Genomic DNA, 19,483 nt, shown 5'->3' with positions numbered 1-19,483 from the left:
TTCGCCATGAAAGAGAATAACGTGCGGACAATTGAGAATCCCACAACCAGCTGCCGTAAAACACAGGCCAGCGAGAGATCAGCTGGCAGATTCTGGACGATCTTCTACAAACGCTCCGCACAAGAGATTTATCTGATAAGAGGGGCAATTTAACACATCTTTGCTGATTTGCGAATGTTCTCGCCTCCCTGTCCAGTATCATCAATACGGGTGCCAGTGCAGAGGCTCTAAATAACATGCTGCTGATTTGCCGGCCGGAGGAGGAGGAGGGAGAGGAGGCCCCTGTCCTTCTGAAAGATCGAGGTGGTGTAAAAGCGCTAACCTCACGGCACTGTAATTGGGCCTGGACATCAGTCACAGGAATGTTCTTAAGGGGACAGGCGGTACAAAGGTTGTATATTTGCTATTTTTTATTACAGCGCTTGTTCTCTGTCAAACTGCTTTTTCGGTTTCGGCCGCAATTTATCGTCCACGAAACCCCCAAGAGCTGCATACCCAAAGGAGAATGTTATTGCTCAAAGGTTTCACAGCACAGGAGACCTCAAGGAATAGTTCAAGCAAAAATGAAAATCCTGTCATCATTTCCTCACCCTCATGTCCTTCCAAACCTGTATGACTCTGGCCTTCATGGAGCACCAAAGTAAATATATAGCTTAATTCTCCACACAACAAAAATAAATGGGAACTCGGCAAGCTTAAAAAAAAAAAAGCACCATGAAAGAACCATAAAAGTGTCCTAACTGACTCGTGCACTATATTCCAAGTTTTCTGAAGCTGTACAATAGCTTTGAGTGAGGAAAAACTGAAAATTATAATAGTTATTTTCTTCAATATATATATATATATATATATAATCCAACCATGCACCACCTGCACTGACTCCAAGATTTATTTACTTACTTATTTGATCAAATTATTGTTATTAAAAAATAATTTAATAAACTATTATTATTATTTTTTTAATTATTATTATTATTATTATTATAATTTTTATCATCATCATCATCATCATACAATTATATTATTTATTGTATTTTATATTTAAAATATTATTTTTAATTGGAATCCAAAAAATAAATGTAATTTAATAAACCAAGAAAAAAACTTCAACTGCACACCATCTGCAGAGACATAAAATGTTATTTATTTATTTTTTAACACAAGATCAAAATGCATTTTTTTTACTCTATATAAAAGAGATTTGTCGAGATGTTTTGTTCTAAGTTTGGATGTAATGATAGACACAAATGAGACAATTATTGACATTTAAGGCTATAAAAAGGCTAATAAATAAGGCTCTAAAATTAACGTGGATCTGCTTTTTACTTTTTTCTTTCTTTTTTTTTTTAAAGAAGTTAATATATTCTATTCAATAGGAATGTATTAAACCAATCAGTTTTCTAAAGTTTTAGATTTTAAATAATTGCCTTTTTTGTTGTTGTTCTTTTTAAATTGCTGTTATTGGTTTTTTTTTTTTGTTTGTTTCTTTCTGTTCAAGGAATCCTGAAAAAATGTATCACAGTTTCCGCAAAAATATTAAGCAGCACAACTGTTTTCAATATGGATTATAATCAGAAATGTTTCTTGAGCAGCAAATCAGCATATTATAATGATTTCTGAAGGATCATGTGACACTTGGAATATTACTGGACTATGCTGAAAATTCAGCTTTGCATCACAGTAATAAATTCCATTTAAAAATATTTTTAAATAGAAAACAGTTATTTCAAATTGTAAGAATATTTCACAATATTAGGTTACTGTTTTTACAAATATTTTTGGTGTCTTCAAATCTTTGAGACATTGTTGAGATCTGTTCTGAAACTCACATGTGATCTTTTTCTCAGGATAAATATTAGAAACAAGATATGTACAGTAATTGGTGTTTTGGTGAGCAAACCCCACATGGGGTCACGATTCATGACCTTAAGGTTAAACTCTAAGTTTGAGACCCTAAAGTTGAGTTATGTTATACTTAAAAGTCCACTTAATCTCATTTCTGTGCAGGACAAGCAACTTAGATTTCAAATAATAATTATATTTTTCTTTCTGTGGGCAGAAATGAAAGAGAGGAAGTTGAAGAGAGTGCTAGAAAAAGAGGAATGTGCAGGTCTGTTCGCCAAAATGATCCCTGTCCAACATGAAAGAGTTTTCTGCTGTTTTTATGGCATGATCCCGTGGCCACATTGTGGCTTGGGAAATTACAAGAGGGCATATTTCACTATTCCAATTTCTGTCTCCATGAATGACTGCACACACGAGAGTGCGAGTGTGTCTGTGAGCGTGTCTGCGCGTGTTTGGATGTGTGAGCCTTCAGCCAGTACCGGTCCTAGAATGCAGGTAACCTTGGAAACTAATCCTATTTACAGAGTATTGGATCCATTATTCAAGCATTTGGTCCCCAAGATAAATAAATCTAATCTTCATTTCTCAGTGACAGTAGAGAGCTTTAAATTCTAACTGGCGTTTGAAGACGTCGACACAAAATACTAGTGTCGTTTGGTGATCAGATACAAACCTCGATGTGACACGATTTTTGTGAGTTTTCCTGTTTCATACCGAACACGAAAGCAGAGCAGCAGCGTATGCTGAACTTGATTTCTGGGTATTTCCTTTAATAAGTGTTATACATTAAAATAATGGTTATCAGGAACGTGCTATTCAGCATTATGATAAAACTGATTGTCTCTCAATCAGTTTTACATAAGGAAGTAGATAATATACATGAATTGTAACTCAGACCACAAACTTTATCAAAGAAAATAATTGTGAATATAAATGCCAAAACATGTATTTTTGATCTTTTACTAATTAAAATGTGCATATTCTTACCTACCTCACAACTCTCATTTTCTTCTCCATTAACACATGCTCAACATTGTTGTTGTTATTATTATTATTACCTAAAATTAAAATAAATTAAAATAGTAACTAAAATAAAGCTGAAATAAATAAAACAAATATTAGATGAAAAAAAAAACTGTACTTAAATTAAAATTAGAAATGTTGCTTTGGCAACTAACTGAAATAAGTTTAAGTATTAAAATTACTAAAACTAATAAAAAAATAAAAAAATAAGACTAGAAATATTAAAAAATCAAAAACTAATAAACATGATAAAAAAACATAATTACTAAAATTAAAATACTACAAAAAAAAGCTAATTTAAAATATGAATAAATCATATAATCATATATAAATAATACTAAAATAGCATTGACGCTCAAAAAAAGAATTGCATGATAGAAACTCACAATTGCGAGTTACAAAGTCAGAATTCACAATTCTCCGAAAAATTCGGATTTGCGAGATATAAGTTTGCAATTATAAGAAAATTGCAAGTTTATATCTTGCATTTAAGAAAATTTGTTTATATCTTGCAATTCTGACTTTAACTCAGTTGCGAGTTTTTTTTAAACAATTCTGCAAAAAAATCTGAATTGCGAATTTATATCATGCTATTCTGAGACTGAAGTCAGAATTTACAATTTTGCAATTGCGAAAAAAAGAATTGTGAAATGAACAGTTCCAATTACCTTTTTATTGTTTACTAGTATCTTCTGTTTATTGCAAAAGATTGTGATGATAAATAGTTTTATAGTCCAAAAACAGACAACTTGCATCGACCAGAAGTCATTCATTTTTGCTGCTACAATTTATGCAATAAACACTTTTCCTTGCATGTTTATTTCTACGATTTCAGATTTCCGAAAGCTATAGTGATGCAGCCCACTAATAACATTATGGCACCCATAAATAGTCATGCCTACTAGTGTCCTGTCGACCTCCAGCGATTACAATCACTGTCAGTGTGAACGACCCATCAGCGGCAAAATTCAACACTTCTGCAGCTCAACAAATACCAACTCGACGTGTCGTATTCGGTCAGCGCCTTTGATTCAGACACACTGTCTCACTAGTGTCTCCATGGAGCTGCATATTCATTCTTGCTGTCTTGTGAGAGTAGGTCGTTGACAGCGTGAGAGACAGAACATAATGCATCTCTGTCTCAGACAATAGCAGTCACTGTCTCTGAATGTGTGTGTGCGGGAAGGGGAGTTGGATGGCACCCAATGGGAGGATCTCGCTGCTGTTCTCTGATGTGAAGACTGACTGACTGTGTGTTCACTGAGTAATACGGAGACTGCATAAACCTGAGGCCTTCATTTACTCTCTCTCAGCCGCGCGCCGCTCGCTTTCTCGCCTTCACACCAGTGCGCTCACAGAGATTGCTCATATTCTCGCACATTTATAGACACAAATAAACACATGCATCTCTCACGTACACACACCAGCGCTCACTCATATTCTCACATATTCAGTGTGCTGGGCGGTGTGGATGTTAAAAACACTGGTGCTGTCGCTGACACGATCTTTTCAAAGAATCAGTAGGAACAAGTCTGTAGGCTATATACCATAAAACAGCAGTTTAATTATTGTTATCGCTCCAATAGCTGTTCTTTTATCATGATAAGGAAACAATACAGTGTCTAATCCTAAAATCTTTATGATGGTAAAATATGAAGGTTGAGTCAGGGACGTAGAATACACTGCAAGTGCTTTTAGAGAGTTTTTTGGAAGTTTGTTCCACTTTTTGTTAGATAAATGTAATATTACGTGAATAGTTAACCTAAAAACTGAAAATGTATACTCGCCCTCAGGCCATCCACGATGTAGATGAGTTTGTCTTTTCATCAGAACAGATTTGGATGAATTTAGCATTACATCACTTGTTTACCAATGGATCCTCTGCAGTGAATGGGTGCCGTCAGAATGAGAGTCCAAACAGCTGATAAAAACACACCACTCCAGTCTATCAATTATTGTCTTGTGAAATCAAAAGCTTCATGTTTGTAAGAAACAAATCTATCATTAAGACATTTTTAACTTTAAACCGTCGCTTCTGGTCAAAATATGAGTCCATAATCCATAATAACGCTTCCTCCAGTGCAAACGTCCACCCCCTGTTGTCCTCTCACATCAAAAACCAACTGACATATTTGTTTAAACATATTTGTTTTGGACTGTTTTTGCTTGTAAACAATGCTCTATCTGTGTATCTTTCCTAATTCAGAAGAGATTATTTTTCCACTGGAGAAAGCAATTTATGGACTTCATTTATTTTATTTTTACTTTTGAACAGTTTAGGAATGTTAATTGTATTTTTTTGTACCAGATCACCAACTTCCATTGTCCATCATAAATGATCTCCAAACAACATCGTTGAGCCAAGTGGGAGATGCTCCTTGACATTCTTTGTTGGCCTTTAACTTTCCTAAAAATAAGCCACAATTTGCAGTCAGTTTAAAAAAAAAAAGTAAAACAGGGTTTACAACAAGTGTAAAATTTTGAGCAGTACTTGATTTTGCACTATAATCTGGATTGGAACATGAAAGTGGTTTCTAGTGTATATGAGAGGTAGCTGGAGAGAAGTGGTTGAAAAATAAGAGTTGGCGACATGTTAAGGATACAAAGACAAAAATCTTGCAAAAAATCTTTGCCATAACATCACTGATAAATCATTCTCAGTAAGATCAGAAAGTTTCATTACAAAAGGGATAGTTCACTCAAAAAAGAAAATTCTGTCATCATTTACTCACCTTCATGTTGTTCCAAACATGCATGAATTCCTTTCTTCTGCTAAACACAAAAGAAGATATTTTGAAGAATATTGGTAACCCATCAGTTGACGGTAGCCAGTGAATTCCCTTTTTTTTTTCCATACTATGGCAGTCAATGTCTACCAAACTGTTTGGTCATCAACACACTTCAAAATATCTTCCTTTGTGCTCAACAGTGTTTGGAACAACTTAGTAAATGACGACAGAATCTTTATTTTTGAGCGAACAATCCTTTTTAATATGGTAAATATTGATGTCATGGTACCCATATCAGAGGGAAATGACAGGAGTGTTTTTCAAGCCTGACCCCAATGCTATGCTAAAATTGTTTGGTAGAAATATGGTTCCTTTTCCAAAAGGGATGCTTCACAAACTATAAAAATCTATATTATTAAACATTTCAACATTTATACAATGAAACAGCCTTTAAATGCTACACACACATTCCCTACAGCAGGTGTGGTTGATGTCGTTCCCATCATGTCTCTGCTTTACAGGAGAAGAATGACCGGGAAGAGTCAGACCAGCAATGTCACTAACAAGAACGACCCACGCTCCCTCAACTCACGGGTCTTTATCGGCAACCTCAACACCGCCATCGTGAAAAAGGCCGACATTGAGGTCATCTTCGCCAAGTATGGCAAGATCGTGGGCTGTTCGGTGCACAAAGGTTACGCTTTCGTCCAGTACATCAGTGAAAGGAACGCACGGGCGGCCGTGGCAGGCGAGAACGCCAGGATCATCGCAGGACAGCCGCTGGGTGAGTTCTTTTCTGCTTTACTGAAGCTGCACGACAAAACCGCTCTTTTTGCTCGGCTCTGCCCGACTGACAGACGTTCACAGGGGCCCGCTTTGCCTGAGGCGGATCCAGAGTGCGTTTGATTTGGCTTTGTGATTCTTGGACATGCAAAGTGTTTTTCAGTGTTTTGACAGTCGGTGGGAGAGATCGGCACTGTGCTACATGTCATTGTGGTGGCGTAGAAGTGACATTGCCTTTATTTTGGGTTTTACTGTAAAGATACTTGAGAAAATGGCAGTGGAACAAGAGACTTAAAGATAAAGTGTGTCATTGTTTTGATGCTAAAATACATATTTGTTCCAAGCTTAATGTGCAGAGGCAGCTACTGTAGAAGTAAACCCTTTGTAGCTTGATTTTCCTGGAAAGTGTAAAAAAATCATACTTGGTTGGTTGGTTATTTATTGGTTTGTTATTGAAAGACTAAAATAAATACATTTATTTGATCTTGCTGTTTTGAAAAAAACATTTATTTATAAGAAAATTGCTAATGAAATTAAAATGACATTTAAAGACAAAGTGTGTAACTTGTTTATGCTAAAATACTTATTCTGTCTAAGCTTAATGTGTTTTTGTATCATGACCTTTGCCAGGAGTTTAGAAGATTTCAGTCTTTTTAATTTGAAGTTGATAGGAGATGTACTTTCTTGATTAAAACATAGCAAGAAACAGCCAGGGGTACGTTTCCCAAAAGCAACTATGGTCGCAAGTTCCGTCGTTACCAATAGAGTTCAATGGAAGTAACGACTTAGCTAATGATGTTTTTGGAAAATGCACCCCAGATCAGCTTAAACAGTGGCGTGAGAGTTGGGGGCGGGGCTGTCTGTTTTCCCAACCCATGGAAAACAGGGAGAGAAAAAAAAATCATTATTTGTGCCTTTTTGTTTGTTGGCGCAGAAATTACACGCTTCCCTTTTCATTGAATTTTTTTAAATGCCACCGTTTTGTTATGTTTCTCAGAGTTTCATTTCTGAGCTCGTTTAAGCAGCATGTCTAACTTCGATCTATTACAGCATGTGCAGCATTGTGTATAATCAATAACCAGTGGACTTTCATTGTCAAATGACTATAAAATTCTGCTATAACACCAGGGAGCAGCACTATTAAAATAGGAGGCCTGACACATTACTTAAACTTCTCTCCATCCTCATTATACCACTGACCTGCTTTAAAAAACATGGTTTTATTTTTGCAGCGGAAAACATTTTATACATAATGCAAAATTTAGCCAGGGGACCCTCATTAGGATTGGCCACAGAGGACCTGCTGAGATAATATTTAGCTGGAGGTCAAGCTGTAAACATGAGCACTGCTCCACAACTGGGGATTTCTGCTAAATGAGGCTGTTTCATTAGATGTTAAAGTCAACATGAAATCAAAATTGAATGTTTGCTTTAACACGTTACTGGTCGTTATCATCTAAATTCAGTAACTTGGTTGACATCAATCCATCTCATTTTTCCATTCCCATTCCCCAACTGTCAGTCTTATAAGATTTTTCATTATCCAATCAATTCCTGATGGATGATATTAAGGCAATGTCTATTTAAACTGAATATAAAAATGCTGTTTTCACTAATCTACAATCCATCGGACAGATGTTTTATCTTTTAGAACACTAGTGTGTAACATTTTTTTTGCACTGTAAATATCATCACTTTTTGCACTTTATACAAATGAGCTATTTGTAGCTATTTTACTTGGTGCAAACAGTGTCTAACGTTGCTAGTAAATTTTGGGATCGATACGATTTTTAAAATGTTTAGAAATAAATCTTTTATGCTCACCAGGGCTGCATTTATTTAAAACAAATATACAGTAAAATACAGTAAAACTGTAAGATATTATTACAATTTAAAACAGCTGTTTGCTATGTTTTAAAATGTAATTTATTCATATGATGGCAAAGCTGTATTTTCAGCATCATTACTCAAGTCTTCAGTATCACATGATCCTTCAGAAATCATTCTAATATGCTGATTTCCTGCTCAAGAAACATTTCTTATTATTATGAGTGTTGAAAACAGTTGTGCTGCTTCATATTTTGCTTCATATCTTTTTTTACTCTTTAAATAACATTTAATAATGACCCACCCTACACTTTTGTTCTCATTGAATATTCATTTTTAGCAGTTCTACTTATGTAATGTCACTTCCTGTTGAATTTAATTAGTTTTCTTGTAAAAATGTGACACCTGCAGTATTATTTCTTACACATGGTCTGTATTTTTCTGCATTCCAATACAGCTTGCTGGAGTTCAGTGGAATTAGGCAGAGTTTATGCATTTTCAACATCAAGGCTTGTTGCCAGTTATCCATAAAGTATTATGCAAATTAGCATCAAAGTCTTCCGTCGACTACCAATAGGAGTGCAGACAGTGAAGCTCATGTGATCTGCCTCCTGATACAGTTGGATTTAATCCGTGCCAGTACAAACACAGGGACTACAGTCTCGATTCTATGTTTTGAAAGGCTCTTTGCTGCAGTTCTTCTCGAGTCTATCTCTCGGTTGTGTCAGCGGCACACAGAGGCTGATGTACGATCCCGGTCTCTTTCCTAATCTCCTCATAGTGCAGGCCCAGCATGTGGAGTAATGTAGAAATGCTGATATACTCCTCTGGCCGAACAACGAAGGCGAATTCCTTCATTACCACAGGTCTGCTCTGCAGCCCCTACCCTCCAACCCCCCCCAACCTGACCTGGTAATTCCCTAATGGAAACTAGTCGAACGCTGCAGATAGCATCACTCTGCTGGGCTGCGATAACACACGACTCACTCTCCTTTAGGAGGCACAACTACATCAGAGAGAGAGCCTTGCAGGATGTTACATATTAATGTTAGCCAGCACTTCGTACTGATAAGCAGCAAGGATATACACAGGTATATAAACACACATTTCTGAACAGTGCACTGCATGGGCTTCAACAATCTTTGACATTGTATGCAGGACGAAAAACTTTGGATTGTCTTTTTTTTTCTGAGAATCAGACAGTGATTGAATTGTTGTGTTCGTCTGTGTTCTGCTTTGTTTCCTACAGTATTAGAATTTTGCTTCTTATTATCAATATAGATTTTTTTGTTTATATTTTTTGTTTTGTAGATACAAAAAGTTGGACATGGAGCCAGTTTCAACATTATTTGTTCTTTAGACGTTCTTCTTTAAAAGAAAAAAGTATCATCTGTTTGTAAATTAACCCACTGAAAATGTGTACAATTTAACAATTTATTTATGAAAAAGAAGTAGGTAGGACCTTAAAAATGAAGAAGAAAAGTTTAAGAACCAAAATCTAAAAGGATATTAAGTATCTTCAATGCTTTTTGAGTTACAGCATGCAAACCTTGGGGGGAAAAAATAAAAAAAATGATTTTTACAAATTTTGAACCATCACCATTGTCACTATTGGCACATAATTCAACGAAGATTGCTTAAAAAAAAAAAAAAAACAGATTGCACTAATAGACATACCAATCTCTGTGTAAAAGTAAAATAAAAATGCTGTCATCTGTCATTTTTATCTTGTTTGGCTCCAAATCTCAAGTGAAAATTGTAATTTTATCTCCCTCTACCAAATAGTGGATTCCTCAGTAAATATTCATCCATAACATGTAATATTTTGGCTTTCTTCACTTTTTATGTTTGACTTTTCTTTCCAGAAAAAATTAACAAAAAAGAAAAAAAAAAGAAAAACCTATTGTAATAAATGAATAGTCCAAATACAAATAAACAATAATAAATAGTATGCATCTACTGTTATTATCATTATTATGCATACATAATATAAAAATAATATGCTTTTGAAATACATAATGAAATTTTTTAAAGGTGTTAGTTTATTAAATAAATAGTACAACTACAGTAATAGTTTTGTTTTGTTTTGTATGACTTGTCCTAAATTGCTGACTAAGTTTTTGGATGGATGGATAAATTAATAAATAAAGTAAGCAGTTTTTTTTTCTTCAAAACTTAGCCAGCAGTTTAGTTAATATCTTTATTTTCTCTTCAAGTAAATATGAGATGTACTTGCATGATTACAACATAGTTTGTCTCGGATGGTGCCAAGATGGCTGTCAAGTGAAACGACTTATTTTAAAAGGCCTTTGAAGTCATTGAGCAGGACATATGTGTGTGTGGGTGTGTGAAGGATACTGGATGAGAATGTGATGGACAGACAGATAGACAGAGCTCTGAAGGAAACAGAAAATGTTAGCGGCTGGCGTTCAGGCGTTTGTGTAGGTGAAACTCCATCTGTGCGTTAACGGCCCCAACAGTGAGAGGAATCTAAAATATTTTCATCATTTTAAAGGTCAGATAAAGGTCAGTATCGCTGGAAGCTATTTCTGCCATTATTATCAGATGATGTGCAAATCTCAACTCGGAGGGGAAAATAAATTCCTGATTGCCAATTAAATCCACACTCGCTCTCATCTTACTGAACTGACATCTTTTATTAGCGAGGCTGAGACCTGCGCCGACTTCCACTGAGGCAGTTGGGTGTGAGCCAGAGCTTTCCAACAATTTCCACAAAGCAATTGCTGTTTCTTCCTGTCAATGAATTGATCACAGTAATGGCACATTAGCAGAAAGGTGTGGATTAATCAGCAAGCCTGACTCATGTGAGCAATTTCAGTTTGTTGCAATCTCAAAGGTAGAGTACAATGGGATACAGACCTCCCTTAAAAGAAAAAAAAGTACTCTTTTTTTTCTTTGTCTAATGTATACCAATCGGAAATATATATATATGTGTGTGTCTGTGTGTATATATATGTGTATATATATATATATGTGTGTGTGTGTTTATAGTTCAATTTATTTTTGTTTGTTTGTATATACTTTGAAGGCAAGTTATTTCAATAAAATTATGCAACATTTTATTTATTTGGACTTTGTTTTTTGTCCTATAGAGAGAAGCTTGATTTGCGTAAAATAAATTTTTTTTTAAATGTAAATATAAGTCAATGAGGGGGAATATTCACTTTATATGCAAATATTTTTGATTAAACATGCCTTTTGAGTAACATTTTACCAAGTATTTATTCAAAATGACAAAGGGTGATACATTTAATATTCCTACTGTGTTATTACAATTTTTGAATGTGATCATTTTAAAGGGGTCATCGGATGCCCATTTTCTAGAAGTTGATATGATTCTTTAGGGTCTTAATGAAAAGTCTAAAACATACTTTATTTAAAATGTCTCAAATGTCTCACCCTTTTTACCCCGTCAAAATCAGCTCTGTTTTTAGCAAGCCATTCTAGTTCATGTTGCTTTAAATGCTAATGAGCTCTGCTGATCTCATCCCTCTCTTTCGTGGGGTGATGAGCAGTACTATTTACTTTAGCGGCAAAAACTGGCTAACTAGCACATTATTAGGAAAGGTGATTTGCAAAGATTCATAAAAACCCCTTATACTCACTTCTTCTGTAGGGTGAGACTGGATCACGAAGGATTCTCGCAAACATAGACGCATTTATGTAGATCGGGGATTGGCGTATTCCCTTCAAATGAAAGTAATGTTAATCCTCTGCATCTTCAGCAGCTCAGATGTCAGGAGTAAATGACGACTGCTTTATTCATTATTACATCCAACAACTAAACACCTCAATCGCTTAATCTGAGACATTCTTGTCTTCCCCTGCACCGGAGTCGACACAATGTCAGATGATGACAGCTCACTCAGGGCGGGTCTAAGGTAAGATGGCCTTGTCTATCAACTGTCGTGGGGGGCTGTACAGAACTACGTCATTCTGACAGGAATCTCAGAACAGCCTGATTCGAGAGAAGGGATTTTAAAACAGGGATTTAAAAAAAAACACTGCGTGGATCATTATAGGATGGATGTGTACACACACTTCCAACACACATTTATGTTCAAACAACTTGTGAAGTGAATTTTGCATCCAATGACCCCTTTAAGCACTATAATTTATTGTGACCTTAACCATGAGGCCACTCCCTCCATGTAAAATAACAAGATAACGAACTGAATACTATTTAAAAGCATATATCATTCTATTTGTGTTTAAATATAAAACTTGCTTTTCATAAGAAATAAAAATGTAAAAAGTGTAGAGCTGAGTTGAGTGTAGAGCTCCACTAAAATCATCCTCACCACAGGAGTGTTGACTTTCTAAATGGACTGTGTCAGACATGTGCTGCTGTACAGAATCTAGGTGGAGAACGCTAGAGAGGCTTTTCATTGCCTGCCAAACTTCATCTGTTGTTTGTGTATGTGGGATATTCCATGAGAAACAGAAACTACGCAGGGATCCACATTCACATCCTGAGAGTAATCTTGTTCATTCCTCCTTTTTTCCCCCCTGGGAGATAAAAGTTCATGTTCCACATTCAGATTAATTATACATGGAAGTATATAAGATGGCTTTTGAAATTAATTTCTTGTTCTCTCTGAAGCTGAGTCATGACAGAATTCTCCATCGAGACCTAACCTGTATATATGTAGGCAGACCGGGGCAAGTTGTCACATATGCCCCATTTAAGTAATGTTAGATTTTAATGGAAAGGTTTTTATTAATATCAGAGTGAGGTAAGTTTTCACATTGACAATTGCATTGTTTAATTGCAGCTTGTATTGTGACAACTTACTCCATATGCTTTAATGTGACAGCATGCCTCACGAAAGATCAGTGTGTTTATTTTCTCTCTCTGTCTCTCTGACTCTCTTAAGACAATCACTGTTATTTTAGTATTATTGAGATGCTTATAGTTTTTATTAATATGGTATTTTATTAATATTTTGTTTTAATATTTTTATTTAATATTTAATATTTAGAATTAGTTTTTATTTTTCTACTTTCATTGTATTTTCAGTTAAAGTTTTAATTTTGTTTTTTAAATGTGTATATAGTTTTTAATTATTTCAGTTTCAGTTTGAATTATTTTCATCATTTTTACATCATTTTTACATCTTAAATATATTTTTTTCTATTTCAGTTAATGTTGAATTTATTTCAAGTAAAAATTTTTTTTTTTTTTTATGGTTTTTGACAACTATAATAACTCTGCAGTCAAAAAAAAAATCCCAAAAAGTATTTTAAGGTATATGCTTACATTGACTTGTATCAAATTTATTGATTTCATTACATTTTTTCCTAGGACAACCCTGTTTTAATATAGCTCCATAGGAGTTTTATTGAATTCTGTTCCTGTTCATTAAGTTGGCATATCTAGAGAACTATAAAAAAATAAAATGGCACAGACACCGGAGCCTAAAAACAACAGTTGTGTGCAGGGAGTATTTACTGCTGGAAGGCAAATCTCATTATGATCAGACATTTTCAGAGGTGCAGGTACATCACAGGCTTTGTTATTCAGCCTCATTCTGTAAGGAAGCTTTCCTGCTGTCTCATTCCAGGTAAAGCTGTTTTTATGCTGTTACTACTGCAATAAAAATTATAGGAATCATCCTTCTAGCAGGCAAATTTCCACATGCTTAAGGGTCTCAAAATTGAGCACAATGAATGAACAGAGAAAAATCTGTGTCTGCTTTTGCCATGGTAACCACAGAGAACTATAATTACCCCCTTTCTTACCTGGTGCTTTCCCACAATGCTCTGTTTTAAAGGGCAATAGCAGGTCAGTAAAGATCTAGAAATGACAGAATAGCTCACTTGCCAATTTTATTGCACTTAAAAGTAAATCCAGGAAAAGGAAAGTGGATTTTAATGACAGTCCACAATGAATTCCTGGTTGAGAGATGTGTATGTACATTGCATTGCTGGGTTTTAATTGAAATATGCTGTCATAATTTTAGGTTTTTAGTTTTTCAGAAAAGCTAATTGTCATAACATCCAAGAAAATAATAAAATAAAGTAAAATAGAATAAAAAATGTACACACACACACACATATACTGTATATGACTATAATTTTTGAGGAGCTGCAAAACATCCAAAAATAATAAAATAAACTATTATTATGATTATTATATCTTGAAAAATAAATATAAAAGGAAGTATAAATAAAATGAAATAAAATATGTACACATACATACATACAAACTGTATAGTATATGTGTGTGTGTGTGTGCGTGCATACATATTTTATTTTAATTATACTTTATTTATATATATATATATATATATATATATGTGTGTGTGTGTGTGTGTGAAAAAATAAAGTACAATTAAATGAAATTGAATTAAAATTGTCCATAATTATGAAAATCATACATAATTGAGTTTTACATGAGCTGTTATTCTGTATTTTCCCTGCCAGACTCCATTGATTTCTGCTTGTGATCTAGACTCTTTTGGCAGTGTATTTCTGAGAGCTTCAATGTACTGGATTTGTCTTTGAACTCATTGAGCATCCTGTGTTGCGGCAATCTCAGACCAAATATTTCAAGGGCCAGACAAGGCCAGAAAAACATACAGCATTTTTGTTTTATTACAAAAACTATATATTTTTTTTCCAAGAGCTTTCCCCTCCGGCCATTTAGTGCCAGCCGTGGAGCATAAGTATTGATTCTGTTTCTAATACTCAGCCTTTACACAAGACACTAATCCCTGCTTAATAACAGAAACTGAGCAAAGGTTATTTCTTTGAGAAAACTGTTGAAAATGATCTGATTGCAGAAATTCTGTGACAGTATCAGAGCGTACCTATATTAGAAAACCAATAGTTCAGCCTCTAAGTTCAGATCGAATGCGTCAAAGCCACCATAAAATCGTTATTCACCAAATAAAAGATGCGTAACCATAATTTCAAATCTGACAGGAAAAGTTTGTGTGCATCCATATTATCGTCTGATGTCATCTCTTTAAAAGTGTGTGCATACAACAATCACAGAACATGTCAAATTTGTGGTAAACTAGTTCTTTTTAATAAATTTATAAAAAATAATAAAAAAAGATTCACAGCATGAATCAGCAGTTTGAATCAGACACATTCAGTCAGTGATTCATTCAGAGCCATTACTGTGTTCACAACTGACTCTCTCACTGAACCGCAAGTTATTTTTCTGTTATGTCCGATTAGAAATTAACTGAGAACCATTACTGTGATGTACATTTTATGTTTAGACGAGTCTGTTTACTATGAATGTTTGTTTCCAGCATGAGATAAAGAAATAAAAAAAGGTCATTGCAACTTTTTAATCTCACATTTCTGACTTTTTTTCTCGCAATTTAGACTTTTTTACTGACGTTTTAGAATTGCAAGATATAAACTCAAAAATCCAAGATATAAACGCTGAATTTCAAGATATAAACACAGATATATAAAGTTGCAATTTCCTTAAAAAATCTGAATTGTGAAATAAAAAGTCGCTGGAGGCTATATGACAAAATGTAATTGACGAATCGACGATACATATATATGTTATTCTAAAATGATGCAAATATATTTATTAATACATATTTGTAATAATGAGTATTTTATTTAATCAAAACTTAATTCATTCATTTATAACATGCAGAAATATTATTTTAATAGTAATATTTTTTGTCACAATTGTAATCACGTTCACATGATCATAAAATGGCGAGAACCATCTAACCAATTTAATCGGAATCATATTTAATTCGAGAGCTGTGACAGAGGGGGATATTTTCAGAAAATAATGAATTATTATATTTTAGCCTGTCATGCAAAGTTGTTGTATGACTTCAGAAGACTTGGAATATAAAAGCAAAGTCTTTTTCCCCTCAAGTTCATTAGAGTTTAATATCCCCTCTAGTGAAAGATGTACTGCAGATATTTACTTTTTTCATGAGATGATCTGATGTGAAGGCTTTGAATGAATTATAGGGCTGAAGTTCTGCTGGTGTGTGTGTCCGTAGGATGTGTTTGCCCCGGGTGAAGAGCTGCTCTCTCCTCAGGCGCGTGGAGGTTGTTCTGTCGGTGTGCTGCTTCCGCTTGTTCTCTCCATATTGACCTTCAGGATCCTTCAGTTCGGTTTTTGTGTTTGTGAATGTGCTGAAGTGAACTGCAGAGTAGATCTCTGTGTGTCGCACAGTGCCATGTCCGTTTACACATATGTTTGGTTCACATGTGCCAGTAGATGCCTCCAGACCTCTGGCTCCATTTGAACCATATCCGTTTCACAAAAATGCATTTTTAAAATAATATGCATTTGTTATTTGCTTTTGTCATTGAAATAATTATAACATTTAAAACAACTCCCTCTAAACACCAAACAAATTGAATTTCAATTAATTCACTAAAACCTATGACCTCTAGAAAACTGCACCATGAAACCTGTTCTTTTCATTTTTCTTAAAGGCATTAGAAGCCATTACGCTAGATTAACCATATGGACATTTGGGCACATGCCCAGGTGCACCACATCCAAGGACCATAAATGTTTTCATAGCAGGAAATGTGGCGCCTTGGCTAAAGACACCCCATTAAATCTCATAAAATGGGAAAATTGTGTTTCAAGTTTCTCTTGCAGTCAAATTGTCAGTGTCTTAGAAATATCACACACTGTTTCTTAAAAGTAACAGTTTGGGTAGATTTTTGGTAAGATTTTTTAAATGTTTCTGAAAGAAGTCTCTTATGCTCAGCAAGGCTGCATATATTTGATAAAAAAAAACTGTAAAAATAGTAATATTATGAAATATTATTACAATTTAAAATAACTGTTTCTATTTGAATATACTGTAAAATGTAATTTATTCCTGTGATGCAAAGCTGAATTTTCAGCATCCTTACTCCAGTCTTCAGTGTCACGTGATCTTTCAGAAATCATTCTGCTCAAGAAACATTTCTTTTTATAATCAACATTATGTTGAAAACAGTTGTGCTGCTTAATATTTTTGTGGCAACCTTGATACATTATTTTCAAGAGACATTATTTGATGATTAGAAAGTTCAAAAGAGCAGCTTTTATTTGCAATAGAAATCTTTTGCAACATTATGTCTTTAATGTCACTTTTGATTAACTAAATGCATCTTTGCTGACTGAAAGTATTAATTTGGTTTAATAATAGTGTTTTAGTGTTGTCTAGCCTATAACAACATGTACTGTATATAGTGTCATATTAATGTATTTTAGTTATGAGGTTTACAGTGCATTATTACTGTGCAGAGTCATATACATCACACTGTATCTTAATATTGCTTAATACATGAAAATAACCATTTTACTGAACTTTGGGAATAGGGTTAAAGGGATTGTTCACCCATGAACTTATTTCCTCACCTTCATTTTGAAGAATGTTGGTAAAACAGTTGATGGTAGCCATTGACTTCCATAGTATTTTTCCAATAATATGGAAGTCAATGGCTATCGTCAACTGCTGGTTTCCAACGTTCTTCAAAATGAACGTGAGAATGCGTAAATAATGACAATTTTTTGGGTGAATTTCAACATTGTATTATATTTATTACATGTTTTCTTCTTTCCCACAAAATTTTACATTTATGCATTTGGCATACGCTTTTATCCATGCAGCAACATTGCATTCAATAAACGCCTTTAAAATTTTTGATCAGTTCTTGCGTTCCTTGATCTTCCTTGATCTTGTTGCTGCAAGCGCTATACCCTACAGTTTGATCAACAGGAAAGCTCCAAATTACAGCAAAGCTGAAATGTAGTTTCAGATCAAACAATAACTGCTGGAATCCTGCTAAGAAAAGTCTGAACTGGAGAATAATAAGTTCTTTGAAGAACTTTAAAAGGTTATTTTATGACATCAGGCTGTAAAAGCCTTTTTGTTCCTAATTTAAATCTAGGGTTTTGGTTGTGTTGATAAAGAACATACAGACAAGCATGCGGTTCCTGGCTCTAGTTTCTGAAGACCTCATTCTGTGCTAAAGATGATGAGCTGCGGTGATGGATGAGGAGCCTCAGGGCAGCAGAAATTCTTGATCGGTACCGCGAGCCAGAGCGTGTGTTCCCTGGATGCGGTGTTGAGGACGCTGTACTGCTTAGTTGACTACAAAGAATCTCACGCCTGCAGCTACAGTCAGACTTGGGTTGCTAATGACATCTCCAGAGAGATGCACCTGTAGGAGACAGTTAGCAAGACCCCGGGATAGAAGACGTCTGCTTACGAATGTCTACAGCACACCCGTGAGTTAAAGCCCATCTTACATGCTCAAGGTTTCAGCAGGCCAAGACTAATCAGAGTTCATGTTTTTTGACGTGCTGGGAATTGAGATGCTGCACATATGAATTCATACACATGCATCGAATGTTTTTGTTGTTGTTGTTGGTTTTGCAATTACATAGCACAACTGCTCTCAACTGGTAATAACAATAATAAATATTTCTGGAGCACCAAATCAGCATGTTGGAATGATTTTTGAAAAATCATGTGGCATATTCAAATAGAAAATAATTATTATAATTGTAGTAATATTTCACAATATTACTCTTTTTACTGTATTTTTGTATCAAATAAATGCAACCTTGGTGAGCATGAGTTTTCTTTCTATTAAAAAAAACTTACAAGTGTTAGAACCAAAACTGCATCCTTTAATGCATTTTTTTTTTTTTTTGGCAGATCATGTTTGTAACTGTAGATGACATATGCTTGGACAATCCATCATTGGTTGAATTTACAGTACAGGTTCATCGCTAAGACACTAGCTCAGTTGAACTTCAGGGTTAAAGGAGGCAGATCGGTTCTCCAGATGCCACTGAGTGCAGGAATCGGATGAAAAAATCCATGTAAACAGCATTACAGTGAGAGAAATCCAGCACTCAGTCATCGTTCGTGACGTTGAGATACACAGGAATGGCCTGAAAATGCACTAAAAAGAATCACCATGGCAAGAGAGCAACTATAAAGGCCAGACGCATGGAGCCAGGAGAGGTCAATATCTGTCTTGCATCTTTTTATTTCTACTTTAATCTTGCATTTTCTCTGCATCCCTTCTCCTTTGGATAAAGGTTCTGAACCTATTTTGGTCTGCGACCCTTTTTAAGTGACAAAAATTCTTGCAATCCACACCAATAGCCTGATTCTGATTGGATGAGACTTGTTCAAGGCCATTTAAAGTAATACTGAGTAATTAATTCTATAAATAATACTGGGTAATTACACAAGGGTTGCCAGGTCTGTGTAACAAAAATAGGCCCAGTTGGTACTCAAAAC

The 19,483-nt window shown here is 34.8% G+C and overlaps 1 protein-coding gene across 1 annotated transcript in view; it reads left to right on the top strand.

Moving 5' to 3' along the window:
• Positions 1-6,101: 6,101 nt before the first annotated feature.
• Positions 6,102-19,483, top strand: part of LOC306863177 (RNA-binding Raly-like protein) — a gene marked incomplete at its 5' end in the record, with an annotated part of 56,779 nt that continues 43,397 nt past the window's right edge. Inside the window, one exon of the mRNA XM_079406389.1 lies at positions 6,102-6,381. Within this exon, the coding sequence (XP_079262515.1) occupies positions 6,102-6,381 (280 nt within the window). The remainder of the gene's footprint in view (positions 6,382-19,483) is intronic.

This window comes from Barbus barbus, assembly GCF_936440315.1.
Source record: "Barbus barbus genome assembly, chromosome: 44".
Classification (NCBI taxonomy): Eukaryota; Metazoa; Chordata; class Actinopteri; order Cypriniformes; family Cyprinidae; genus Barbus; species Barbus barbus.
Note: the sequence above shows the minus strand (reverse complement) of the source record. Positions and strands in the feature narration are given on the sequence as shown.